Source organism: Balaenoptera borealis (genome assembly GCF_965194805.1).
Source record: "Balaenoptera borealis genome assembly, chromosome: 16".
Taxonomy (NCBI): domain Eukaryota; kingdom Metazoa; phylum Chordata; class Mammalia; order Artiodactyla; family Balaenopteridae; genus Balaenoptera; species Balaenoptera borealis.
In genome coordinates this window covers 14,543,870-14,571,383 of record NC_138872.1, presented here as the reverse complement: position 1 = coordinate 14,571,383, position 27,514 = coordinate 14,543,870, and the positions used below count along the sequence as shown (strand labels likewise).

Here is a 27,514-nt window from a genome sequence, read left to right as displayed (position 1 = left end):
TTTTGGCAATTAAAGGACGATATTGTGTTTTAAATTTTGATACCTATGTGTTCATTTCTGGCATACAGAAATGCATGTTTACCTTGTATCCTGTGAACTCACTTGTTAGTTCTAGGAGGTTTTCTGTTTTTGTTTTTGTTTTTGGTAGATTCCTTGGGATTTTCTTCTTAGACAATCATGTCATCTGTAAATAGGACAGTTTTATTCTTTCTTTTCTGAACTGTATGCTTTTTATTTCCTTTTCTTGCCTTGTTGCGGTGGCTAGAACTTCCAGCACTATGTTGAATAAGACTGGTGAGAGCAGATGTCTTTACCTTGTTCCTCATCTTAGGGGGGAGGCATCCAGGCTTTCACCATTAAGTATAATGTTAGCTGTAGGTTTTTATAGATGCTCTTTATCAAGTTCCCCTCTATTTCTATTTTTCTGAGAGTTTTGTCATAAATTTCAAATACATTTTGGCAAATACTTTTTCTTCATTGGTGGATATAATGTGATATTTCTTTGGTTTGTTAATTACACTGATTGATTTTGGTGGATTACATTGATTGATTTTGAATATTGAAGCAGCCTTGTATCCTTGCAATAAATCCCATGGTATAAAATTCTTTTCATATATTCATATAAGTCTTTTCATATAATTAATAAATAATTCTATTTGCTAATATTTTGTTAAGGATTTGTGTGCCTAATTCATGAGGAATATTGGTCTGTAGTTTTCCTTTTTTGTACTGTATTAAATTTTTTTGTTTGTTTTGGTTATCAGTGAATGCTAGTTCATAAACTGAACAGGGAAGTGTTTTCTCTTCTTGATTTTCTGGAACAAAATGTGTAGAACTTGTGTTATAAACATTCGGTAGAATTCTCTAGTGAAACCATCTGGGCCTGGAGATTTCCTTTTTGGGAGTTTTAAAATTACAAATTAAATTTCCTTAATTCTATTTCATATTGGGTGAGTTGTGATAGTTTTTATTTTTGGAGGAATCGGTCTATTTAACCTAAGTTGTCAAATTTATACAAATAAAGTTGTTCACAGATTCCCCTACTATCATTTTGATGTCTTCAGGGTCTGGCATGATATCCCCTGTTTCATTACTGATATTGGTAATTTATGCCTTCTCTCTCTTTTTGTCAGTCTTTTTTAGAGGCTTTTCAATATACCACATTGCCTAAAACCCAGACATGTATTTTAATAACCGTCTTTGAATTCTTCAGAGCACTTAGCCTGATGAAATGCCCTTCAGTGACCCCAGGAAATCAATGTTGAATTAAAACTGACTCCTGTCTTCTACTCCTGGAATATCTTGGTGTTTCTTTGGAGTTTGAGGCCAAGCTGCATTCCTGTAGCTTGAGGATGGCTCATGGACTCTCCAGCCTGTTTTTTTGTTTGTTTGTTTTTGTTATTGTTGTTGTTGTTGTTCTTAGTGGCTCTGGTTTGAGTTTGTCAGAAGCTAGGTTTGAGATTCCAGGGGCCAGTGGGTGCCATTAGAGACAGACATTGGTTACCAGGGTGGAGGTTCCATCTAAAGCAAATTTGTGCTTGGGGCCCAGATACTGACTGCACATGAATACACCAGCTCTTGCTAACATTATAATGCAATTATTTCAACCTGTTTCTTGAAAATTAAATAGCTTATAAACAGAAATATGTATGTATATATATGCATATATATAATATAAAGAAAAATAAGAAATACTTGTATACTCATGACCCATTTAAGAAACATAAAGCTTCCTCCCTAAATGTAAGCCCCTCCTTCCTCCATAGATGTAACTGCTATCCTAGATTTTGTGTTAACCATCCACTGGCTTTCCTTTGTAGTTTTACTACTTATATATGTATCCCTCAACAGTGTACTGTTGAATTCTTTGTTTTTGAACTTTATATAAATGCAATAACATGGTATTTATAGTTTCCTTTTTTATTAAACATTATTGTTTTAAGATAATAACCTTGATATGTATAACTGAGGTTCATTTTCATTGGTGTATGTTATTCCCATTGTATAAACATACCAATATTTATTTATCTAGTTTATTGTTAATGGACATTTGCTACTTTCTCTTTTTTTCAATTGTCATTACAAAAACCTGACAGGTTGCAATGAACCTTCTTGTACATGTCTGTTGGTGCGGATGTGCAAGAGTTTCTTTAGGGCAGGGTTTTCCTGTGATGGAGCTGCTGGCATCCTGGATGAGCCCCTTTTCCTGTCCTTTCTCTGACATGGTGCAGGGTATTGGGTATCTTTGGTCCTCCCACACACTAAATGCCTGAAGCACCCTCAATCATAGTGACAACTAATCATCCCAGTATTTCCAAACACCCTTTAGAACACCCAGTTGTTTTAGGGTATGTATCTAGAAGTACAATTGCTGAGGCACAGGTTATGTCACTGTTCAATTTTCACTTATATACTGTATTGTTGAGATTCAGAGAGAGGTGGGTTCCCTATGTAAATCCAACATACACGTAATTCATGTTATATAACACACTCATGTACTATATACCTATCCATATACTTCAGAAGGTCTTCACATATATATTTAACACTGCTGTGCCAATGACCTTAACTTATTCCTGACAAAAGCTCCACTTTCACATTCTATTAAGAACTGAATATTTTATTATCTTTTTTTGTAACAAGTTTGGTATCACATCTGAAATACGACTTCTATTTCCACAAGAACATTTTCCCACAAGAACATTTTTATCCATATTCCTTAAAATAATACATTTGCCCTCCATATCTCTGAATACTTCTTGAGAGCTTTCACACAATCAAAGCATTCATAGAGAGCTCCTATTTCGCTCCTATATTACTTCTCTAATTCCAATTAGCTCTAACCTATTGATAAAGACTTTCCTACATGTGTTGACATCTAAGTGGCTCTGCCCTGTGATTTTGCTGATGTTCAACGGCTATGAACTGCAGAGGATGGCTTCTGCATGTGGAGAGTGTTGGTGGGAGTTTTCTTCTTATGTTTTTTTCTTTGATGTTTGGTGAGGGCTGACCTCTGGCTGAAGGTTTTTCTACATTCATTACATTCATACGGTTTTTCCCCTGTGTGAATTCTCTGATGTTTTGTGAGGGCTGACTTTTCATAGAAGGTTTTTCCACATTCGGGACATCTGTAGGGTTTCTCTCCTGTATGAGTTCTCTGATGTACAATGAGGTTGGATTTCACGCAGAAAGATTTCCAGCATTCATTACATTTATAGGGTTTCTCTCCTGTGTGGGTCCTTTGATGTTGAGTAAGGTTTGACTTCACACAGAAGGTTTTCCCACATTCATTACATTTATAGGGTTTCTCTCCCGTGTGAGTTCTCTGATGTACGGTGAGGGCCGACTTCTGGCAGAACGATTTTCCACATTCACGACATTTGTAGGGTTTTTCTCCTGTGTGAGTTCTCTGATGCTCAGTGAGGTTGGACTTTACAAAAAAGGACTTCCCACATTCACTACATTCATAGGGCTTTTTTCCTGTGTGCATACTCTGATGTTGAGAAAGGTCTGTTTTCTTAGGGAAGCTGTCCCCACATTTATTACAGTCATAGGTTTTCTTCCCTTTGTGAGCCCTCTGATTTTGAGTGAGGTGTGACTTCTTACTTAAGACCCTCCCACTTTCACTACACTCATTTGGTTCCCCTGAACACGTTCTCTGATGTTGACTGAGTTTCAACGTCTTGTGGGAGGATTTCTCACACTTACTACCTTTAAAGCTTTTCTCACTCATGTTAATTCTCTGCTTTAGAGCGAGGTAGGACTCCTTTTTCACAGCTCTCTCACTATCATTACACTTACTGGGTTTTTCCGTTGTGTGAGTTCTCGGATGTTGAGTCAGGTGTGGCTTTTTGTGGAAGGATTTCCCACACTGGTTACAGTCATAGATTTTCTCTCCTGTATGAGTTCGCTCATTTTGAGTGTGGGATGACTTCTGCAAGGCTTCCTCACTTCTGTTATACTCATCAGGTTTTCCTCCTGCGTGCATTCTCTGATGTTGAGTAAGGTTCGACTTCTCACTAAAAGATTTCCCCAATTTGTTACATTCACAGTGAGCTCTCTGATGTGCACGTTTTGACTTCAAGCATGAAGATTTCCTATTTTTACTGGATTCGTGTGGTTTCCTTTTCTTAAGGGTTCTTGGACAAGCACCAAGCTTTAACTTCTGGAGGAAGGCTTGTCCATATTTGTTACCTTCAGAGGGTTTCTCTCCTGTATGAGCTCTCTTACATGCAACAAAGACTGCTTTTCTGTGAAAAGCTTTCTCACAATGATTATATTCAAGACATTGCTCCAAAGCTGAATTCTTCTGACGTTGAATAAAGTCCTCAATTTGTCTGTGGGATTTCCTCTTTTGATCATTTTCACCAGGCTTGTTCCCTGTATGGGTTTTCTCATGCACAGTAGTAAGGAATCCACATCCATTGAAATCATTAGATTTTTTTCTCACACCACTTCTATTACTAATAACTAATTCAAAAACACTTTTCAAGTTTGTTACAAATGGGTCACATTGATGGGATATTTTTTTTGAGGGCACTGGATTTGTGGTCATATTAAGTGTTTCTCTGAAGGTCTTATTTCTCTCCTCAGTCAATGTTTTGTTGTTGATGAATAAATCTTGCCTCAAATACTTGTCTTCAATTTCTTGGCTTATCTCTTTCATGTTATTGGTTCTTTGGACTTCTAGAAATATAAAAAATTAACATACATTATAAATCTTAACACATTTCTTAAGGAATAGGCTTGTATACAAATGCTCTGGGCTTCCCTGGTGGTGCAGTGGTTGAGAGTCTGCCTGCCAATGCAGGGGACATGGGTTCGAGCCCTGGTCTGGGAAGATCCCACATGCCGTGGAGCAACTGGGCCCGTGAGCCACAATTACTGAGCCTGCGCGTCTGAAGCCTGTGCTCCGCAACAAGAGAGGCCGCGATAGTGAGAGGCCCGCACACTGCGATGAAGAGTGGCCCCAGCTCGCCGCAACTAGAGAAAGCCCTCGCACAGAAACGAAGATCCAACACAGCTAAAAATAAATAAATAAATTTATTTAAAAAAAACAAATGCTCTAAGTTGAGTTAATTCTTAGGTTTCAGACACAGTCTCCTGGGATGAAGGAACTCCTAAGCACATATTTACCCTACTCTTTTAGTTGGTACATGAAAACAAAAACAAAAACACATATTGCAGTAGAAAAAGGGAGAGAAAGCTGAAAATTAACATGAGTAGCTTTGGCTTGTTACAAAAATTACCTCAAAATGGGTAGAGAGTTTGAAATAAAACACAAGGAGTGGTGAAGTGAGTCCAAAGGATGTCAGGAAAACAACTGATCCAAGGATGGAGGGTATTAAAAGAATGGGGCAAAGATAAGGGACACTGAGTAGGGAGACGAGGAAGACTAAAGGGCGATCAAGGGAAGGGTCAGAGCAAAGATGGAGGATAAGCCATGCTTGCATATCATTTGATTCTATCACAGCTAATCAATAGTTATTTGTCTTGATTGACAACTCTACTTTCCCCTCTTTCAATCTGCTGATGTACTGTACCAACTGACTGTACCCTGTCACAATACTAATTTTTAATTTCACTTTTAAAATACTGAAGTATAGTTGATTTACAATATTGTGTTAATTTTAGGTGTACAGCAAAGTGATTCGGTTATGCATGTACATATGTATATACCTATATATATTTTTTCGATTATTTTCCATTATAGTTTATTACAAGATATTGAATAGAGTTCCCTGTGCTATACAGTAAAACCTTGTTGTTTAATTCTACTTTTACATCGTTTTTTCTTCCTCTCTGATTTCTCTTTTTTTGTGAGAACTCAAGCACCTGGCTATTCGACTTGGTCTTAGGACCTTTATTAATCTTTGTCTTAAAAATTTTTGGCTATGAGTGATTATTATTATCTTCTACTATTTTCATTTTATGCAATAACATTGGTTGTATGCTTAAAAACTTAAGACTTTTCTGTAGCAGATAAAACAAATAGAAGCCAATATGCTAGCAAGAAAGATCTGATATTGGATTTTCATACTTAGACTTTATACTAGATTTTTATACCTAAATTCACAACACATGTTCAACTGATCACCCCACAAGTCTACACTATTGTCAGCTCCTATCAGACCAGGGTATTTAATTCCATCAATTGTGTGTTTCCAACAACAAATACACTCTCATGGTCTTCACTTAGCACATATTATGTCCTTAGCTCTATTCAGAACCTAGATACCCTTCAGAGTAATGCTACTATCCCACTGTTAAAAAAAAATCTCAACACTTTAAGTTCCATTTGTGGTAAAACCGGCAAGTAAATACTGTCTGTATAATATGTTCTAACACTATTTCCACAGCTACGATACTTTCTATTTCTGCGAACAAGCCTGACTTTCATTGCTTTTGGCAATTTTTCCACTTTTTTTAAAGTTTGGGATTTCAGCTGCCTCCAACCTATTAAAAAAAAATGGAATTGACATTAAAATTTTTTTCCTTGTGGCCTTTGGATAATTTGCAGAGGGAAAAAAAGGGCGATGCTGACTACATTTGCATCTGCATATTGGGAATTCACTCTTTCCTTCTAAAAAACACTTTTTTTCACGTGGCTCCTGGGAAACCCCTGACTCCTGATTCTCCTTCTACCATAGTGGGTGCTCCTTCTTGGTCTCTTTTGCTAGAGCCCTATGTCTCCGTGACCTCCAAATGTAATGCTCAAGGGTGCAGTCCTTGACCTCTTCTCTTACCTACTATCTCACTCAGAGTAGAATTCAGTCTTACCGGGCCTATAAAGCTTTGTCTCTAGCTAACGCTCTGACATCATCTGTTGCTTTCTCCTCACTGAACCCCCTCTGGTCCCACCAACTTCCTTGCTGTTCTCTGACTACACCAGGCACGCTCTTGTTTCAGAGGCTTGGCATCTGCTGTTCCTTGATCTGGAATCTCTCAGATAATCCGTCGCTCACTCCATCCCTTCATTCAAGACTCCATTCTACTCTCCTGTTCAAATGTCCACCTCCTCAAAGAGGCCTTCCCTGACTTCCTTCTGAAAAAGGACTCCCTTTTGGTCTCCATCCCCTTCATCTGACTTTAATTTCTCAGAGTGCCAATTACTACCAGACATGTTACATATGGATCTGCTATTCGGATCTACTGATAGGAGCAGAGACTTTACTTTTGTATCTCCTGTGACTTAGAACGTGACTGGTGCATAGCTGGTGCTTCGTAAATATTTATTGAATAAAATGATCCATCAATAAATGCATATTTACAGAACATTTGGCACAGGAGGGAACGTAAAGGATGGCCATTATTGAACAGAGAGAAAAACAGAGAAATAAAGGTCTAGGATGAGGAAGTCAGCAACTGGATTCTATAAAAACCAAGCGAATCTCTCTCTATAAAAGTCAAACAGAAAACAAAGAGCATTTATATATGAGAGTGATATATGGAGGCTTGATATCTAAGGTATGGTAGTCATCTGCCTTTAGTCACTTCTAAAAGTCTGGAGCCTCTAAAAGAGATTCCTAAAACCCATTTCAAAGATACTACCCCCTGAACTGGCCACTTTGGATCCAGTTTCCCCCGGCTGCCTTCCAGGTGACCTCATTAACTCACCTGAGTGGCTCTCACTTGGGAGTTGTCCCTTTAATATCCATGGTTCTTCTTCTCGTTCCAACTTGAGTATCAGCTCAGGTTTGGAAACACAGTGACCTGTTGTGGGAAATGACGTGGGACTTGGCAAAGTTGCTTAGGAGTCAAGCCCTTTGAAGAATCAGAAGGGAGAAGCTTTAGGAGCTGTAGAATGATGGGGACCCTTTCACTAGGGAGGTGAGAATACAATATCCTTTCAAGTTCCCTAAAAGGTTTTTGAATCCAAAATCTCAAACCCAAGATGCATGATGCACTACAGTGACTTGGTTCCTAAGACAGGAAATGCATGCTGTCGGGAGCTGCACAGGAAGCTGGGCTTACCCAGGGACATCAGGTGCCCGTAGTTCTCCAGCATCACATCCCTGTACAGGAGCCTCTGAGCACGGTCCAGCAATTGCCACTCCTTCTGGGTGAAGTCCACCGATACATCCTCGAACAACACCGATCCCTGTAATAGCCCAAGGCTGCTCAGTCTGCAGTGCACAAGACCAGATGGCACGGGAAATATGTAGGGGGTACTGATCCTACCGTATTCACTATAAAGAGTTGACCAGAAAATGTTATAAAGGTCGTCTACCACATACCTTCCATCATGTTATACAGGCAGACCCCAGAGATATTGCAGGTTTGGTTCCAGACTACTGCATTCGAGTCACACGAATTTTGGGGGGTTTCTCAGTGCATATAAACATTATATTTATGCTATTTACTAAGCGTGCAATAGTATTATGTCTAAAAAAGCAACGTACATGCCTTAATTTAAAAACACTTTATTGCTAAAAAAAAATGCTAACAATCGAGCCTTCAGCAAGTTGTAATCTTTTTGCTGGTGGAGGGTCTAGCCTTGATGTTGGTGGCTGATCAGGGTGGTGGCTGCTGAGAGCTGAGGTGACCATGGCAATTTCTTAAAATAAGACAACAATGAATTTTGCCACATTGATTGATTCTTCCTTTCACGAACGATTTCTCTTTAGCATGCAATGCTGTTTGACAGCATTTTACCCACAGTAGGACTTGTTTCAAAATCGGAGTCAATCCTCTTAAACCCTGCCACTGCTTTATCAACTAAGTATGTGTAATATTCTAAATCCTTTGTTGTCATTTCAACAATCTTTGCAGCATCTTTCCCAGGAGTAGATTCCATCTCAAGGAACCACTTTCTTTGCTCATCCAAAAGATGCAACTCCTCATCTGCTAAAGTTTTATCATGAGATGGCAGCAATTCAACCACATCTTCAGGCACCACTTCTAATTTTAATCCTATTGCTACTTCCACCACCCTTGAAGTTACTTCCTCCACTGAAGTCTTGAACCCCTCAAAGTCATCCTTGGGGGTTGGAATCAACTTCTTCCAAACTCCTGTTAATGTTGATATGTTGACTTCTTCCCATGAATCACAAATATTCTTCATGGCATCTAGAATGGTAAATGCTTTCCAAAAGCTAAACTACTAAATGCTTCAGTAGTTGTGGCACATGGGCTCAGTAGTTGTGGCTCACGGGCTCTAGAGCACAGGCTCAGTAGTTATGGCACACGGGATTAGTTGTTCTGCGGCATGTGGAATCTTCCCGGACCAGGGCTTGAACCCGTGTCCCCTGCATTGGCAGGCGGATTCTTAACCACTGCACCACCAGGGAAGCCCAGCTATCGCCTTATGAAGTGTACTTCTTAAAGAAATTACTCCTTGCTCCATGAGCTGCACAATGCATGTTGTGTTAGCAGGCATGAAAACAACATTAATCTCGTCGTCCATTTCCATCATAGCTCCTGGGTGACCTGGTGCATTGTCAATGAGCAGTAATAATTTTGAAAGGAATCTTTTTTTTTTTTTTGGTGCAGTGGGTCTCAACAGTGGGATTAAAATATTCAGGAAACCATGTTATAAACAGATGTGCTGGCAGCCAGGCTTTGTTGTTCCATTTATAGAGCCCAGGCAGAGTAGATTTAGCATAATTCTTAAGGGTCCTAGGATTTTCAGAATGGTGAATGAGCACTGGCTTCAACTTCAAGTCACCAGCTGCATTAACCACTAACAACAGATTCAGCCTGTCCTTTGAAGCCAGGCATTGACTTCTCCTCTCTAGCTATGAAAGTCCTAGATAGCAGCTTCCTGACCTCTCTCAGCCTTCATAATATTGAAGAGAGTTAGGGTCTTTCTCTAGATTAGTCTTTGGCTTAAGGAAATGTTGTGGCTGCTCTGATCTTCTATCCAGACCACTAAAACTTTCTCCATATCAGCAATAAGACTGTTTCACTTTCTTATCATTTGCGTGTTCACTGAAGTAGCACTTTTAATTTCCTTCAAGAACTTTTCCTTTGCATTCACAACTTGGCTAATTGTTTGGCACAAAAGGCCTAGCTTTCAGACTGTCTCAACTTTCAACATGCCTCCCTTGCTAAGCTTAATCATTTCTAGCTTTTGATTTTAAATGAGAAACATTCAATTGTTCCTTTCACTTGAACACTTAGAAGCCACTGTAGGGCTATTAAGTGGCCTAATTTCAATAGTGTTGTATCTCAGGGGATAGGGGGGTCTAAGGAGAGGGAGAGAGATGGGGGAAGAGCTGGTCAGTGGAGCAGTCAGAACACACAAAACATTTACGGATTAAGTTTGCCATCTTATATGGGCAAAGTTCGTGGTGCCCCAAAACAATTATAATAGTAACATCAGAGATCACTGATCACAGATCACCCTAACAAATACAATAATAATGAAAAAATGTGAAATATTGCAAGAATTGCCAAAATGTGACACAGAGACATGAAGTGAGCAAAGGCTGTTGACCGATAGCCTTGCCTGATGCAGGGTTTCCACAAACCTTCAATTTGTGGAAAAAAAAAAAAAAAATGCAGTATCTGCAAAGTTCCATAAAGCAAAGTACAATAAAATGAAGTCTGCCTGTATTTTGTTGGAGAAAGAGAAATCATACCAGAAATACTCTGCTTCTATCTTTAGTTGGTGATTCATAAAACAATTTGAGTTCCTCTACAGGCCTACAATTGTCCTAGCCATAGAGGATGCTAAGGTAAGACACTTGTCCTGTTTTTTGTTTTTTTAATTTATTTTATTGAAGTATAGTTGATTTACAATGTTGTGTTAATTTCTACTGTACAGCACAGTGATTCAGTTATACATATATATACATACTTTTTCATTCTTTTCTATTATGGTTTATCACAGGATATTGAATATACTTCCCTGTTCTATACAGTAGGACCTTGTTGTTTATCCATCCTATGTATAATAGTTTGCATCTGCTAACCCTGAACTCCCAATCCGTCCCTCCCCCACTCCCCCTCCCCCTTGGCAACCACAAGTCTGTTCTCTATGTCTGTGGGTCTGTTTCTGTTTTGTAGATAAGTTCACTTGTGTCATATTTTAGATTCCACATATAAGTGATATCACATGGTATTTGTCTTTCTCTTTCTGACTTACTTCATTTAGTATGATAATCTCTAGGTCCATCCATGTTGCTGCAAATGGTATGATTTCATTCTATTTTATGGCTGAGTAGGATTCCATTGTGTATGTGTGACACTGGTCCTGTCTTTAAGGAGTTTACAGAATGATGGGACTTTCTACATAAACATACACATGCAGTAATAAATTACAGGAACCATGAAAAAATGTGTGTATGACGTAGAGTGAGGTCACAAAGGGAGAGGGGGGTTAAATCTCAGTTTTTTCAGGGTATGCTTCATGGAGGAGATAAAGATTTGATTGCACAACCTAATCTCCTCTGCCCCCAAAACTACAGCAGGGAGAGTCATAAAAACACCAATACACTTCTCAGAGCAGAGGAAGTTTCTGGAAGATATAGAGTAGGAGGCAGATACTGGAGGCATTGTGCTCGTCCCTTAATGCAAACATAGGATGCGCAAAAGTCTCAAGTTCTGTTCAGAGCCCGGAGAGACCTCCCAGCTCAGCAGCAGCTGCAGCTGGAAGCCAAGATAGGCTCTGGGCTGAAGAACAGGGAACGTGAGTCACGGAAGGGCTGCCACACTCCTGACTCCCAGGAGGGGTGGGCTGAGGGTTAACACTCAGGAGAACGTTCCCTGTAAAAAGCAAGGAACTTCAACAAGGACTTGCTCTATAGCACAGGGAACTCTACTCAATACTCTGTAATAACCTATATGGGAAAAGAATCTGAAAAAGAATAGATATATGTACATGTATAACTAAATCACTTTGCTGTACACCTGAAACTAACACAACATTGTTAGTCAACTCTACTCCAGTATAAAATAAAATTAAAAAAAAAAAAAAAAGCAAGGAACTGCCTCAAGGTGTCTGCGTGAACTTTGCATCCAAAGAGAGGAGCAGGGTACTGTGCTTAGTCCCCTGATTCAGTCACAGCTTTTGTTTTAAGGCAACTCTGGGGAAACAGACTATCATGCTCTGCCATCAGGTAAGGCACTACCCCCTTTGGCAGGCGGAAGGGGGTCCCTCAAGCTTTGTCCCTCTCTGGAGAGCCTAAGTGAAGCCTGTCCTGTACACATAACCCAATAATCCGTATAAGAGGCCCTAAGTCAGTCATTTCGTTCAAAGGAAAATCTTGCCAAGTAAACAGACCTCTGCCTTGCTGAGCATCACACATCAGCTGCCTACATTGATCTAATGAGGTCTTTACCTTTCTCTTCACACAGAAAACAGCAAAGGGTCCAGATGCTGGAGGGAAAACAACGAGCTGAGAAAGAAGCATCAGGAAGAACAGATTTGAAGACTGCTAAACAAATTTAACACCAGTAAAAAGCAACAGCCTGAAAGATAAGTACCAAGACCAACAGATTGAAGACTATGAAAACAAATGTAAGTAAAGATATGAAGAGAATAATTTTTAAGTATTCCCATTGGTGTCTGCAAATCATATAAGAGAGTCTTATTTCCCTAAAAGGAGAAAAGTTGGCTATGAACACAGAAAAAGGATACAAATATTAAATATTCTTTTGCTGACTTAGGACAACAACAAAAAACCCAAAAACTCTTAACACTTGAAAACAAAATGACCCAAATGACAAAAATGAGCAAATCTCTCAACGTATAGAATAAAAACACAGAAAAATGGAAATGATGAAAGTAAAGGAGCACAGAGGGCCGACTGGGGAGAGGCACTGACCGTCTCATGGGATTTCTGGGTGGCAAAAACAAAGAGGGTGGAGGGAAGGAAATAATCACAGAATGAACCGAAAATGTCCCAGAGCAAGTCAGTCTTCATCTCCACAGGATCCATCCAATTACCAAGCAGGCACTCTAAAAAAAGACAGGCAGCCAGACACACTGCCTGTGGAAATATCTAAAGCCCAAGGACAATGAAAAACTTGCAAGAAGAAAAAATAAAACCGGTTACTACAAAGGAATGAGAATCAAGCTGCCGCACGACTTCTCCTCAGTCTCCCCAAATACTAGGAGATAATGCAGATCATCTATAATCTTCTGAAGGAAAGGGATTTCAACCCCAAATTCTATAACCAGTCAATCATTCACGGAGTGGGGCCGAATAAAGGCCCTTTCAGATACCCAGACTCAGAAGGCGTATAACCACATAGTGATTCTGTAGACCACTCCAGAGGTCTCTATCAAAACTCAGCAGAATCTGGGAAAGAATGCGTGCCATACGGAAATCGTGGTGGACAGACAGAGCTACAGGAACTGGTTCTTGGTACAGCTAGAGAGGGTGGGTGACTTACAGACTGTGAAAGGGAAGCGTGCATGGAGCTAACGCAACAGGAAACATTTTTTGAAAGTTATTTATGAAGGGTATGCAGGCAAAGATTTTACATTTTTGGACAAAGCTTCATATTGTGGGTACCAAGCCTGAGAATTCCTGAAACTTTGGAAAAGGAGTTGTTACAGTGATTGACGGTGATGCTGAAGCAGGCCATGCCCAGTTCAACAACAGGCCATCTGGAGTCAGGTAATAAAATCAGCCACTGAAGACAGAATGGCTGGTCCTCTGGATGGGCTGGGGCTGCCAGAGCAGAAGGTCGGCAGAAGGCACCTCAAACTGTCTTTCTACCTAAGTAGGGTTCCCAGATTTAGTAAATAAAAATACAGGGCTCTCAGTTAAATTCGAATTTCACATAAGCAACAATTACGTTCTTTGTATAAGTATGTCCCATGCAAGATTTATTTTATACGTCCTATGTCTTACCTGGCAACCCTAGGCCTAAGAGATCTCCCATTCCAAGATCTTGGGCTGGTTGGAACACAAGCAGATGATAACTTACTCCCAACAAAGGGTGGAAAGTTTGCAGTGGACTTGGACTCCAGGTCTCCATCTGGCCAAATTTCTAATGATGTATCCTTAGAATGATTGCAGTTACAAACTCTTGAGAAGTTATTTACTTTTACTTCAGTGAAAAGGGGATAATAAAAGTGCCTACCTCCTAATGCTGTTGTCAGAATTATATGAGCTAATCCAGGTAAGGAATTTAAGACTGACTGGAGAATAAGAAGCAGCCCTAAATTGTAGGTAATATTATAACTATTATAATTCTGTCACTTTATCTTCAAACTTGGGACAGCAAAAATAACCAGGAAATGTATATTAGAATTGAAATAATTATTGTTCAAGTAGCTAGAAGATGTGATACTATTGTTAACAAAGAATTCTAAGAATACATAATTATTACGTAAAGAGAAAATGAAAAAAAATATTTAGAGCATTTCCACAAAGCCCGAGGTAAGGGAGGAGTGTATCTTATTTGGATGAAACTACAGATGAAGATGATTCCTGCTGTTGGTAGAAAAATGTGTTCACATATGTGTTAAACACATCAAAGGTAATAATGGAATAAAAATAAAATGTAGACCTTCAAAAACAGTAGAAGAAGAAAGAAGGAAAGTAAAATAATAAAACAGGAAAACATTGGGAAATGAAAAAATGAAGGACAATTGACAAGAAAGCATGGTTATTAAAAATGCAAAGCAGGGGCTTCCCTGGTGGTGCAGTGGTTGAGAATCTGCCTGCTAGTGCAGGGAACACGGGTTCGAGCCCTGGTCTGGGAAGATCCCACATGTCGCGGAGCAACTAGGCCCGTGAGCCACAACTACTGAGCCTGCGCATCTGGAGCCTGTGCTCCACAACAAGAGAGGCCACGATAGTGAGAGGCCCGCGCACCGCGATGAAGAGTGGCCCCTGCTTGCTGCAACTAGAGAAAGCCCTAGCACAGAAATGAAGACCCAACATAGTAATCAATCAATCAATCAATAAATCTTTTTTTCTTTTAAAAAAAAGATCAGTAAATATTTTTTTAAAAATGCAAAGCAACTCTTAGATGTCACTGAAAAATATTGAGTAATAAGTAAACAACTCACCTGGGCTGTGTTCATTTTCTCCTGCTCCTGGAAGAGTTTAGAGAACTATGAAGGCAGAGCTGAAGGAAAGGGAAAGAGCAAAGAAACTGTGAGAAATATGATCAACCTTGAAGGTCCTTATAGCACTTGCCTAGAAATCCCCACGTATTAGCTGACAGTCACATGGTGGGAGATTGTCTCTGACCCTTCAGAAGGGGCAGGCATGCCAAGGGGACTCTTGCAACCCTGGTATAACCAGGGGGAGCTAAAAGAAGCAGGCTTTTCATTGTGGAGAGTAAATATTTTTTCCTTATTGGTTTCTTACAATTTATAGCCTTCTTTGATTTAATAGCAGACAAATATAAAATAAGGCAAAATCCAACTAAGAAAGACCTGGTTAAACCCAGATAGCATAGCAAGGATGCCATGCTGTGCTTTTGGCTGTTATTAAACCTGTTACATTTCTGAAGTTTTTGATGTCTGGGATTTACCTTAAAATAATTCAGTAGAGGGCTTCCCTGGTGGCGTACTGGTTAAGAATCCACCTGCCAAGGCAGGGGACATGGGTTCGAGCCCTGGTCCAGGAAGATCCCACTTGCCGCAGAACAACTAAGCCCGTGTGCCACAACTACTGAGCCTGTGCTCTAGAGCCCGCGAGCCACAGCTACTGAAGCCCGTGTGCCTAGAGCCCATGCTCCGCAACAAGAGAAGCCACCGGAATGAGAAGCCCACGCACTGCAACGAAGAGTAGCCCCCGCTCATCGCAACTAGAGAAAGCCAGCGCGCAGGAACGAAGACCCAACGCAGCTAAAAAACTTTAATTAATTAATTAAAAAATAATAATAATCCAGTAGAGGAAGGTGGAAGGGGGAAAGTGTATGCACGCGTGCGTACGTGCATGCATGTTGGTGGCAAGGAGGATATAGATGTTGATAATTGCTGAAACTGTGACAAGTATATATATATTATTTTCTTTACTGTTGTATGTTTTGAATACTTCCATTTTAAAAAGTGTATAAAATGATGCAACAACCAAAACCTGATAGAGATTCTACTGATATTTTTAACTCCGTGAAGTTAAATAATTAATAGGAACTTCTGACAACAGGGATGGGGTGCTTTAACAAGTCTATTTTTTTAAAAAGGGATTTATTCTCCTTTGGTTCCAGTGTCTCCAAAGGATGTTTTACTAAGACACTTGTTTTGACTTAACTGAGATGCGGTGGGCAGAACAGTGGCTGGGGAGGCAGGGGCCCTGGATGTGCCTTTTGGTTCCACCACTTACGAATAATACAAAGCTAGATTATAAGAATGTGGGTATAATATTATTAGTGATACCAACAATACTTGCATAGTGCTTACTATGTAACAGACATTGTTCTAAGTCCTTTACATATATTACCTCATTTATTCCTTAAATGGGGCAAGATGAGGAATTTGGGAATAACATCTACACACCAGTGTATATAAAACAGATAAACAACAAGGACTTACTGTATAGCACAGGGAACTATACTCAATATTTTATAATAGCCTATATGGGAAAATAATTTGAAAAAGAATATATATATATGTATAACTGAATCACTCTGTTGTACACCTGAAACTAAAACAACACTGTAAATCAACTATACTTCAATAAAAATATATATATAATAGAAAAAAACAAAAAACCCAAAACAAAAAATATTAAAGCAGAAATTAAAAATTTAACACACACCTACAAAATTCCAAGTCCATCTGTGTAAGCAGTTTTTCCCAAACCTTCAAGAAAAACAATAATCTACAGAATACATGCCAGAAACAAAAAAAAATAAACTTCCCCAATTCAATCTGTATGGCTCCTGTACTCTTGAGGCCAATGTCAGTTTAGGATAAGTGGAGAAAAAATTAGTCACTAGTTTCCCCGTATAAACTTAGATGCAAAAATCCTAACAAGGATTAACAAACTAAATAAAGCAATTGAATTAAAAAAATTTTTTAAAGAGCAAGCTGTAGGTACTATTATTATTCCATTTTATAGATGAGGAAATTAAGAAGTTAAAGTAATGTGGTAGAGCTGGGCTTTGAACCCTGGCGGTGTGGCTCCAGAAACCCTGTATTTAACCCCACGCTAATTACTTCCTCAGGCCCCCAGTTGAGGCAGGATTACAGAACTCCTGAAAACTCTTCCTGTACCCGGATAAAGTCAGGGATGGGGGGTGGGCAGCATATCTCTAAATTCATGTGATGATGGGCGTGGCTTGAGGGCTGTGCAAAATCCCAGAACAGGGGCTGGAGAATTAAGGGCATCCGGGAGGAGTTTCTGGGAGGAGTGGAGAGAGTGCCTCCCTGGCCCTCCTCCCAGACATGTCCTCATCAACCGTCTTCAGAATTTCCTCTTCCCGAGAAGCCTGCCTCCTGCCCACCACCCTCAGCCCAACTCCCCCTCTCTTTGAAAAGCTGGCCCACACCTCACGGACCAATGGTTCTCCACAACCTCTGGTGTGGTGGTGTTACTCAGGGCAGAAGGATCAGGAATTGCTTCCAAGCAAGCAGAGAACCTGCTTGTTTCTGGGATCTCTGCCCTGCAGCTGTGGTGAGCGTGTCCAGGTAGCGTGAGGATCTCCCAGGTGAGAGTCCTGCTCCTGGTAACCGCCCCCCCCTCTTTCTTTCCTCACAAGAGCTGTGTGATCCAGGGAAAATTTGTACCTGGCTGGGGAGGGGGGAGGGTAAATTCAAACAACTGGAATCTTTAGCCCCAGTCCCAACTCTCTCTTGCAATGAATTCACCATCCTCTACAACAGAAGTTCTCACAGAGTGGTCCCCAACCAGCAGCATCAGTGTCAGCTGGGAACTTGACAGAAATGCAAATTCTTGGGCTCTTCCCCAAACCTCCTGAACCAGAAACTCTGGGGGTGAGGCCCAACAGAGCTATTGGGTTTTAACAAGCCCTCCAGCTGTTTCTGATACATACTTTTTTGAGAACCACTGCCAGAAAATCTGGCTTGGGAGTCTGTAAACTGCTGCGGGCAGAGGACAGATAGACAATGAAAGGAGAGTCTAGAAGCCTCAATTATGCAGTAACCCAAGGGCTCTGAACAGAAACCAAGAAATCTCCAGAGCTTCTGGAGAAGACTCAGTCCCTGTACACTCCAGGTCCTTCCCTCTGGCTCTTAGGGACGTGCCACTCTGCTTAGTCCTGTGAAGGATGTGCTGCTAGACAAAACCCAGCATGGGATTTGGAAATAAAACTGTTTGAGGTTTGTAATCCCAGCTCCTTCAGTTACTGGCCTGGAGACTTCCCCTCCAGAGTCTTGGTTTTCTTGTCAGTTAAAATGGGATGGGTAATACTGACTTTCCAGGGGGTCTTTGAGAACCAATAACAATCTTAATGAAAAGAACAGTGATAAAGGCAGTTAACATTTCCCGGGTGCTTAGTGAATGCCAGGACCGCTGCTGAGTGTTTACAGGTTATCTTAATTCAATCCTCAAAACGACTTTCAGACAGGTTTTTGGAATAACTTCCTTTGGCAGATGGGGAAACTGAGATTTAGAGGCTCATCATTTTGTCCACGGAGACTCAGTGGCCAGGCTAGAATTTGAACTTGTCTTAGTTCAAATTCAGGCTCTTAAATCAACCTGCACATAATAAATGTTATCAGAATTTATTCTCGGGCTTCCCTGGTGGCGCAGTGGTTGAGAATCTGCCTGCCAATGCAGGGGACACGGGTTCGAGCCCTGGTCTGGGAAGATCCCACATGCTGCGGAACAGCTGGGCCCGTGAGCCACAATTACTGAGCCTGCGCGTCTGGAGCCTGTGCTCCGCAACAGGAGAGGCTGCGATAGTGAGAGGCCCGCGCACCGCGATGAAGAGTGGCCCCCCGCTTGCTACAACTGGAGAAAGCCCTTGCACAGAAACGAAGACCCAACACAACCATTAATTAATTAATTAATTAATTAAAAAAAAAAAGAATTTATTCTCACCCCCGCCAGTGTCCTGGATTTGACTCGATAATGAATGGCTGGCCAGGGCGCATGCAAATTCGAGGAGCTTCTGGAAACAGCTCGTTACCATTTGGATGCTTTTTCTCAGCGCACTTCATTGTGACCTAGTAACCCGCGCTTCTCCCTTAGCCTCTTCGTGGAACCTGTAGGTCCGTAGCCAAGCTGCTCTGTCACTTGGCTTTCTTTAGCGGCAAATGCAGACTAGACTCAGGAACAAGTGCTATACAGGGTCTCAGCCTGCGTGGGATTCGCCCAAGTTTTTGCTTCCACCAGGTGTGGGCACAAAACCTACCCCAAGCTCAGCAAAAACCCCCTCCAAACTAGGTTCTCACCTGTAGCGCACATCCTTCGTGCAGGACCCCTCACTGAGCAATGCATAGACCGGGAGGCTCTGGAATTATCTGCCGCGCGAAGCTGGAGACCTGGGAGCGGGCGAACAATGAGGAGAACTGCACATGCGCAGAAGGAGCTGTGAGGGACCACTTCCCTGCGCTCTCCTCCCGGTAATCCATCAAATTCGGGACTCCGTTTCCCATAAGTCTCAGCGTCCCCTTCGTTAGAGAATGTCAGAAGAGTTCCTGCTTTACTTGGTGAGTTGGATAATTTGTCCACCTCCACTCAAAACTGGATTTCAAAAGTAATACACCAAAACTGTGGCTAAAACGGCAGATACACATAAAACAAACGAAGATTTGATCAAAGGAGAGTACTCATGATCTCCTCTCCCAGAAATGACCATGTTAGGTGATACCTTTATTAAAATAGGACCCTAAAAGTGCAGTGTTATTTTGACCTTGTCATTAAACAAGTGGTTAATAATTTTCTTATTCTTTTTACATTTTTATTTTGAAAAATTTCAAACTTACAGAAAAGTTGCAGGAATGATTCATTACGAATGAACACCTGTAAAATGTTTACTTAGCACCAATTGTTATTATTTTGCCACATTTGCATTCTCTCAATTCCTCTCTCATCTTCCTCACCATTTGAGAGTAAGTTCAAACATGAACTGTCACCCCAAAAATTAGCATACATTTTCTAAGAGTAGAACATCCTTTTACATAACCACCACAAATCAAATTCAAGAAAGTGAACACTGATATACTATTATTATCAAATATGTAGAACATATTCAAATTTCACCCATTGTACCAATAATGTCCTTTATAACTTTTTTTTTTTTAGAAATTCACGTTCTTTTATTTATTTATTTATTTATGACTGTGTTGAGTCTTCGTTTCTGTGCGAGGGCTTTCTCTAGTTGCGGCAAGTGGGGACCACTCTTCATCGCGGTGCACGGGCCTCTCACTATCGTGGCCTCTCTTGTTGCGGAGCACAGGCTCCAGACGCGCAGGCTCAGTAATTGTGGCTCACGGGCCCAGTTGCTCCGTGGCATGTGGGATCTTCCCAGACCAGGGCTCGAACCCGTGTCCCCTGCATTGGCAGGCAGATTCTCAACCACTGCGCCACCAGGGAAGCCCCCTTTATAACTTTTTTTTTTTCTGATCTAGCATCTGATTCAGAGTCATTCCTTACATCCAGTTGTCATGTCATTTAGACCTCTTTCATCTAGTTCCTCAGCCTTTTTTGTCTTTTATGACATTGGTAACTTTGAAGAGGACAGACTTGTTTTGAAGTGTTCCTTCATTTGGATTTGTCTGTTTCCCCACAATTAAATTCAGGTTATACATTTCTTGGCATAACATAATGGATGTTATGTTCTCAGTAAATTATACCAGATCAGTTTCATACACATGATGTCAGTTTGTCCCACTTTTGGTAATATTAACTTTGATTCCATGATTAAGATGATGTGCAGGTCAACGTACTTTTATATCAATTGTTTCTCTTATGCCAATCGTAGTAATAGGAAATAAGTTCCAGTCACAGTAGCAGTCAGTATCTAGGACTAGGTTAACAAGAACTGGGCAGAACTTACACAAAAGAAACTATTACACTCTACTGTGTGACATTAAAATGTGAACGGAGACATGTACTGTCTTCCTAGATAGGAAGACAACATTCTTTAACAAAATTCCAATCAAAATCTCAATAAGCTGAGTGATGTGGTTTCTTTCTTTAATTTTAATTTTATTTTACTTTACAGAACACATCTAAATTTCATCTGGAAGAACAGAAAAAAAAAAAAACCTAGGAAAACAGCCAGGACTTTAAAAAAAAATCAGAATACCTGTATTTCCTATCAGATATGAATATGAATAATATTAACATAATATTCAAAAAGCTGCCTCTGGCTCATTAAAGAACAGGTACCCAAGAGTTCATAAGAATTTACAGTATGATAAAGGTGGAATTTCCAAGTAGGGCACCATGGGGGGAGGGGAGAAATGAGGTAGTCAAGAAATCATGTTAGGAAACTAGAGGCAGTGTGGGGAGAGGGGAAGATTATCTCTCTCACCCTTTAAACCACATAAATTTACCCTTTATACCACATAAATTTCATATGGATTCTTGATTTAACATGTCAGTAGTTAAGCCACCAAGTACCTAGAGAAAATAGAAAAGAATTTTCTCATTTAATCTCTGTGTAGGGATGGCAGGCTGTCAAACCATAAAAGTAATGACTATTGAATTTTTTAAAATTAATTAATTTCTTTTTGGCTGCGTTCAGCCTTCGTTGCTGCACGCGGGCTTTATCTAGTTGCAGTGAGCAGGGTGGTTACTCTTTATTGCGGTGCGCGGGCTTCTCATTGCGGTGGCTTCTCTTGTTGCGGAACACGGGCTCTAGGCATGCGGGCTTCAGTAGTTGTGGCGTGTGGCCTCAGTAGTTGTGGCACACGGGTTTAGTTGCTCTGTGGCATGTGGGGTCTTCCCAGACCAGGGCTCGAAACCATGTCCCCTGCCTTGGCAGGCGGATTCTTAACCACTGCGCCACCAGGGAAGTCCATGACTACTGAATTTTACTGTAGAAAAATTTTAAACCTTACTTTCAGAAAAAAAACCTAGGTGAAAATATATTTGTTAAGTATATGAAAGAAATGGTTTACTGACTTTATTTAATTATCTCTTACACATTTATAAGAAGATCACCCTACCATAAAAATGATCTATGGATATGAAGGAAAAAGTAATAAAAGGGAAAATGCAAATGAGGGATAAATATGTGAAAGCAGCCCATGGACTACAAATAAAAAATGCAAATTTTTAAATACATTTTTTGATTTTTACACTCGGCAAAGATGATAAAGAAAAATGATATCCAGGGGGGCATAAATTTGGGGAAATGTTTATTCTCATAAATTTCTATTTGGAATGTAATTTATAAAACAATTTGGAGGCCACTCTGTACCAACATTTAAAAAAAGCCTGCACTTTAATGGAGCAATTTTATTATTAGAAATATGAACTAAGGAAATGATTGTCCAAAGATACAGGTATAAGTACTTCTTAAAGTTTATGTTAACAGCAACACATTGTCAAAAATCTAAATGTAAAAAAAAAAAAGAAAGAAAGAAAAGAAATGAGCTTGTAGGAGCCCATAAGTTGGGGTATTAGGAAACCATTAAAAAAATTATAATGCAGAGATGTATTGACATGGGGAAGTTTACAATATATTTTTAAATAAAATGCTCTTTACACAAGAATACAAGCCATTGATTTTTTATTTTTTTGGTAAAAATCATAGATGTCTTCTAAGAGTATAAAAACAAATGTAAAGGGCTTCCCTGGTGGCGCAGTGGTTGAGAATCCGCCTGCCAATGCAGGGGACACGGGTTCGAGCCCTGGTCTGGGAAGATCCCACATGCCACGGAGCATCCCACTAGGCCCGTGAGCCACAACTACTGAGCCTGCGTGTCTGGAGCACTGACACGCTCCAACACGAACCAAAAGAAAAAACTAAATTTAGAATACGCATGATCTCCTTAATTTCGCCTTTTTGTTTTTTGTTTGCTCTAAAACATTATTGAACTTTTCATAAATATTTTGATTTAAGGTATCTTGGATCTTGTTACTTTGTCATCTAAGACTCATTATTTTAATACAGGGGGAAAAAAAGATTAAGCAATTTCTTTTTATCTTGCTAACATGTAAAGTTTGCCATCCAGTCATTTGAATGTGATCCCTAGGTCCTTGGCAATATGTATTTGCATTCATGTTATTTCTGTTTTACTGCAGTTTTTAAAAGCATATAATGTGCCACCAATCGTCATGTGACGATTATAGAGGGCAAACTATAAAACTGTTTTTAAAAACAAGAAATAACCTGATAATTTCCCAGAATTAAAGTGAAAAGACTGCAAATTGAAAAGCCCCATTGACCACCAAACAAGATAGAAAAGGAAAACCCAAACCAGGTAAAAATATCATGAGTTATAAGAACAACAGAAATGAAAATTCTAAAAGCTCCTAGAGAGAAGGTACAGGTACAGGTACACTCTTCCCATTGATTAAATCGGGAAAACTGATTTAATGGTACATGGGATCTCTTTCTTATTTCTTACAACTACATATGAATCTATAAATATCTGAATAAATTGTCAATTATTAAAAATAAAAAATAAGAGACTCAAAAGGTCTTCACTTTTTTGTGCAGTCTCAGGTTATACCTGCAGAAGCTCAGGTATGTTTGTATCATGCTCCTGATAAACAATGTGAAAGAACCCAACACCTTTATTTTAAAGATGAGAAAACAGAGGTACATCAAGGTTAGGTACCTAAACCCCTAAAGCTTGTTAATATTAAGCAGATTATCATGATTTCTGCCTCTATAATTACAATGATGGAGAATTTGGTGGCAACTGTCAAGATCTCCAGCCATGGGTTCAAAGACCTTTGGGATACATCCCATCAGTACTACAACTGGCCGTGTGATCTTAGAAAACTAATCTGTTTGGATTTTCTACTCATTAAAATGAGTCAATTGTACCTACACCAGTGGGATTTCAAGATGCTGAAATAAAATAACTCATGCTAGTACAATGGATGTGTGGTAGGAGACTCTCAAAATAACGCCTTTTTTTGGGCATATTAAGTGCTAGATGCTAGAACTAAAGGCTTTGTATAGAAAGATAAAAGGTACAGTCCTGGCTCCATGAGCGAAGTCTTGGAAGAGAAAATAACATCTATTTTTAAAAACTGTGCAGCACGAAGTATAAAAAATAAGTGGGTGCAGGGAGTTGATGAGCCTGGCTAAGAAAAAATGTGGCCAGGTGAGGAAGGGACAGCCTTAGAAATGTGAACTTTGCCCAGGATTATGCCCTTGAGGGGAGTGCCAAAGAGCCCAGTCTTTTATTTTTTTAATTTAAAAAAAAATTTTTTTTTCCTATTTTTTAGCCACACTACACAGCACGAGGGATCTTAGGTCCCCCACCAGGGATCGAACCCACGTCCCCTGCGGTGGAAGCGAGGAGTCTTAACCACTGGACCGCCAGGGAAGTCCTGAGCCCAGTCTTTTAGAGTCGGACAGATCAGCGGGTGAAGCCCTGTGCTGCCCCTCAGTGCTATGTGACCTTGGGCAAATCGCTTATATCTTGAATCCTCCCTTTCTTTGACTCCAAAATAAGAATGATGATTTCCTTAGAGGGCGACTGTCAGGAAATGAGATCACGAGTATGGAAGGGCTTAGCACCTGCTAGGTTCTCAGTATCTTCCTGCAGCCGGCTAAAATGGCCACAATAGATGCAAAATGTCACCGTCTTTACTTTCTGTATAATCCAACTCTATTTGCTCAGCCACAAATGATGGCAGGAAACATGTATTTATACCGCTCTAAGGTAATTGCACACCTTCGTTCTTAAAACAGACTCTTCTGGAACTGTCAGCTGATTGCGAAATGAGGTTCTGATTTTAGAGATGCCCTCAGGCACATCCTCTCCCCATATGTGCTCTTTCCCTTTCCTCCTATTTTGCCTCTGAATTAAGTGTTCCCTGCATGAAGGCCAAACAAGTGAAGGAGCAGGCGGATGTCTCAGGGCTGGGTGCTGTCCGATCGGGCTACTAGAACAAAATGTTATAAACTCAGTGGCTTATAAACAACAAACATTTCTCCCAGTTCTGGAAGCCGGTAAGTCCAAGATCAAGGTGCTGGCAGATTCAGTGTCCAGGTCCGGCTGGCCTCTGCCTGGGGCATCTCACCCTGCTTGGGCTTCGGTTTTGGCTTCTGTCCTGCTGCAGCGTTTGGTCCCCCTGGCTTTTAGAGAGAGTGAGCATCTGGACCTGACATCCCCCTTCACGGCCTCTGGTCCATGAATCCACCCTCTATGCCCACCTCATCCCAACCTAGGCCATTCTCAGTCTCTGGCCCTCTGCACGTTTCCCCTGTTGCTATCACAACCCCCCACAAACATAAGGGCCTTAAAACAACACTAATCTGTTATCTTACAGTCTGGAGGTCAGAAGTCTGAAATGGGTCTGAAATAGGTGAAAAAACCAAGGTATTGGCAAGACTGTATTCCTTTGGAAGGCTCCAGGGAGGATCCGTTTCCTTTCCTTTTTCAGCTTCCAGAGGCTGCTTACCATTCCTGGGCTCTTGGCTTCATCACCTGACCTTCCTGCCTCCTTTTTATAGGGGTCCTTTTGATTCTATCTGGACCACCTGGATATTCCAGAATACTCTCCCCATCTCAGGATCCTTAGCTTACTCACACCTGCAAAGTCCCTTCTGCCATGTAAGGTAACATATTCACAGGTTCTGGGAATCAGGATGTGGCCCTCTTGGAGGTGGTGATGGTCATTATTCCGTGTACCACACCCTTCCATCGTTCCCAGCCCCTGCATGGGGCAAGCAGCACATGCTGGATTCCTCCATGTCACTGATGGGCCATGGGAAAGTGGAGGTGCTATTTGACACCATTTCCCTGCCAAATGCAGGTAACTGCCTCTCCTCCTCAGGGCAGCTGCCTCATGTGGGGGAGGGGCACCACATGAGACCCCCCCCCTCATCTCAAAGATCCAAGTGGGAAGAGTGTCAAGTGGAGTGTGTGTTATATGACATCATGATTGGGGTACACAGCAGGCATGAATACGACCACTGGGGAATTTCCACCCTAGACCTTGACCAGACCACCCTACATCCCCTAATCCTTCCTGTTTCCAATACACTCAGGACCAGAAGTTTTCCATTTCTGTTGTGGCCATGACCAATGACTTCATGACTTCAATTTTCAAGTCCAAATTGATACGTTTATATCTGCCTTCATTTTTAAAGCGTATCTTCACTGGGTATAGAACTCCAGGTGCATGGCCTCAACCAAACGCCCCATCACCCCATTCTCCACTCTGGCTGGAATCCCACTTTCTTACCAGCACTGCGTGACCTTCAAAACTTCTGCTTGACTCAGTATCCCAGTCCTGTAGGCAGTGACTGGCCTTGATTGGGAAATGAGAAGATCCTGGGTGTGATGGTCTGGCCTCTATATAAGCAGGCTCGGGTGTGTGCCAGGTTTGCTGGCCGTGCTGGGGCTGACCTCTCTGAGAGGGTGAGTTCACGCCCTGTTTCACTGCAAGGCAGAGGAAGTTTTGTTCACTGCAGATCTGGGAAATAGAGCGGCACACTTTGGCACGTGGGGACAGGCCCAATATACCTGAAATCCCAGCTACTGCAGCATCGTGTGTGGGCTCCTTGTAGGGCCCAGGAGAAGAGGGGAAACTTCAGGCCCAGGTTGGGAGGCTGTCGTGCGTTCCTGGTTTCCTCTGTGTATGTCGTTGAGGTGGTAGTGATTTGGGGTGGGGATGGGGGACTTGGGTGCTTGATCTCACATACTTCTGCCCTCAGTTTTAAGGTGTGAGCTCACTGGAGCCTGTTTTGCCCTGAGAACAGAAGGAGGAAGAGGAGAAAAATGGTTCTTTCATTTCTAAAGGTGACATCACAGGTGAATCACTTACTTCTGAGTTCCTTCCTAAATACCAATTTACAGGCCTAATGACATTTGGCTGTTCGGGGCTGTAAGTAAGGGAGTATCTGTTGCAGGCCTCTCCCCTGGCTTCTGGTGGTTGCTGGCAGTCCTTGGCATTCCTCGGCTTGTGGGTGCATCACCCTGGTCTCTGCCTTTATCCTCGCATTGTGTTCTCCCCGTGTCTCTTCACATAGTTGTCCCTCAGTGCATGTCAGCCTCTGTATCCAGATTTCCCTTTCCTAAACCATTGGATTAAGGCCCATCTGTATCTCATTTTAACCTGATTACTTCTGTAAAAACCCTATTTTCAAGCAAGGTCACATTGTGAGGTCCTGGAGGTTAGGACTTGCATGTATCTTTTTTCGGGGACCACTATGAATCCACAACAGACTGATACAAGAAAAATTAACAAGACATTTCTTCTGGTAGAGAAGTTTTCCATTTCTGTTATGGTCATCAGTCATTCAGTTTTCAAGTCCAAATTGATACGTTTATATCTGCCTTAGTTTTTAAAGGATATCTTCACTGGGTATAGAACTCCAGGTGCATGGCCTCAACAAAATGCCCCATCACCCCATTCTCCACTCTGGCCGGAATCCCACTTTCTTACCAGCACTGCATGACCTTCAAAACTTCTGTCTGACTCAGTATTCCAGGAGCTGTTCTTACAAGCCTGGCCCCATGTAGGCACAATTCCAATGACAGCCAAGGACCCAAGGG

The 27,514-nt window shown here is 41.0% G+C and overlaps 1 protein-coding gene, 1 long non-coding RNA gene and 1 pseudogene across 4 annotated transcripts in view; 1 reads left to right on the top strand and 2 right to left on the bottom strand.

Moving 5' to 3' along the window:
• Nucleotides 1-27,514, bottom strand: part of LOC309614450 (methylsterol monooxygenase 1 pseudogene) — a 60,576-nt pseudogene that overhangs the window by 14,432 nt on the left and 18,630 nt on the right. The window contains exons 5-6 of the transcript XR_014249781.1: nucleotides 19,271-19,489; nucleotides 14,972-15,030 (exon numbers count right to left, since the gene is read on the bottom strand). The product of XR_014249781.1 is annotated as a methylsterol monooxygenase 1 pseudogene (transcript). The remainder of the gene's footprint in view (nucleotides 1-14,971; nucleotides 15,031-19,270; nucleotides 19,490-27,514) is intronic.
• On the bottom strand, nucleotides 613-8,067 carry ZNF334 (zinc finger protein 334). 2 transcript variants are annotated; one of them, XM_082362830.1, is made up of 3 exons: nucleotides 7,975-8,051; nucleotides 7,618-7,764; nucleotides 613-4,686 (listed from the first exon to the last, which is right to left on the bottom strand). In XM_082362830.1, the coding sequence occupies exon 3, from the start codon at nucleotides 4,664-4,666 to the stop codon at nucleotides 2,912-2,914; it is 1,755 nt and encodes a 584-aa protein (XP_082218956.1). In that variant the 5' UTR covers nucleotides 4,667-4,686; nucleotides 7,618-7,764; nucleotides 7,975-8,051; the 3' UTR covers nucleotides 613-2,911. The 2 variants fall into 2 exon arrangements, with proteins under 2 accessions (XP_082218956.1, XP_082218955.1); XM_082362829.1 differs by having other exon boundaries at nucleotides 7,618-8,067.
• Nucleotides 17,604-19,103, top strand: LOC309614454. Its single transcript, XR_014236179.1, has 2 exons — nucleotides 17,604-18,617; nucleotides 18,927-19,103. It is a non-coding gene; the product is annotated as an uncharacterized lncRNA (long non-coding RNA).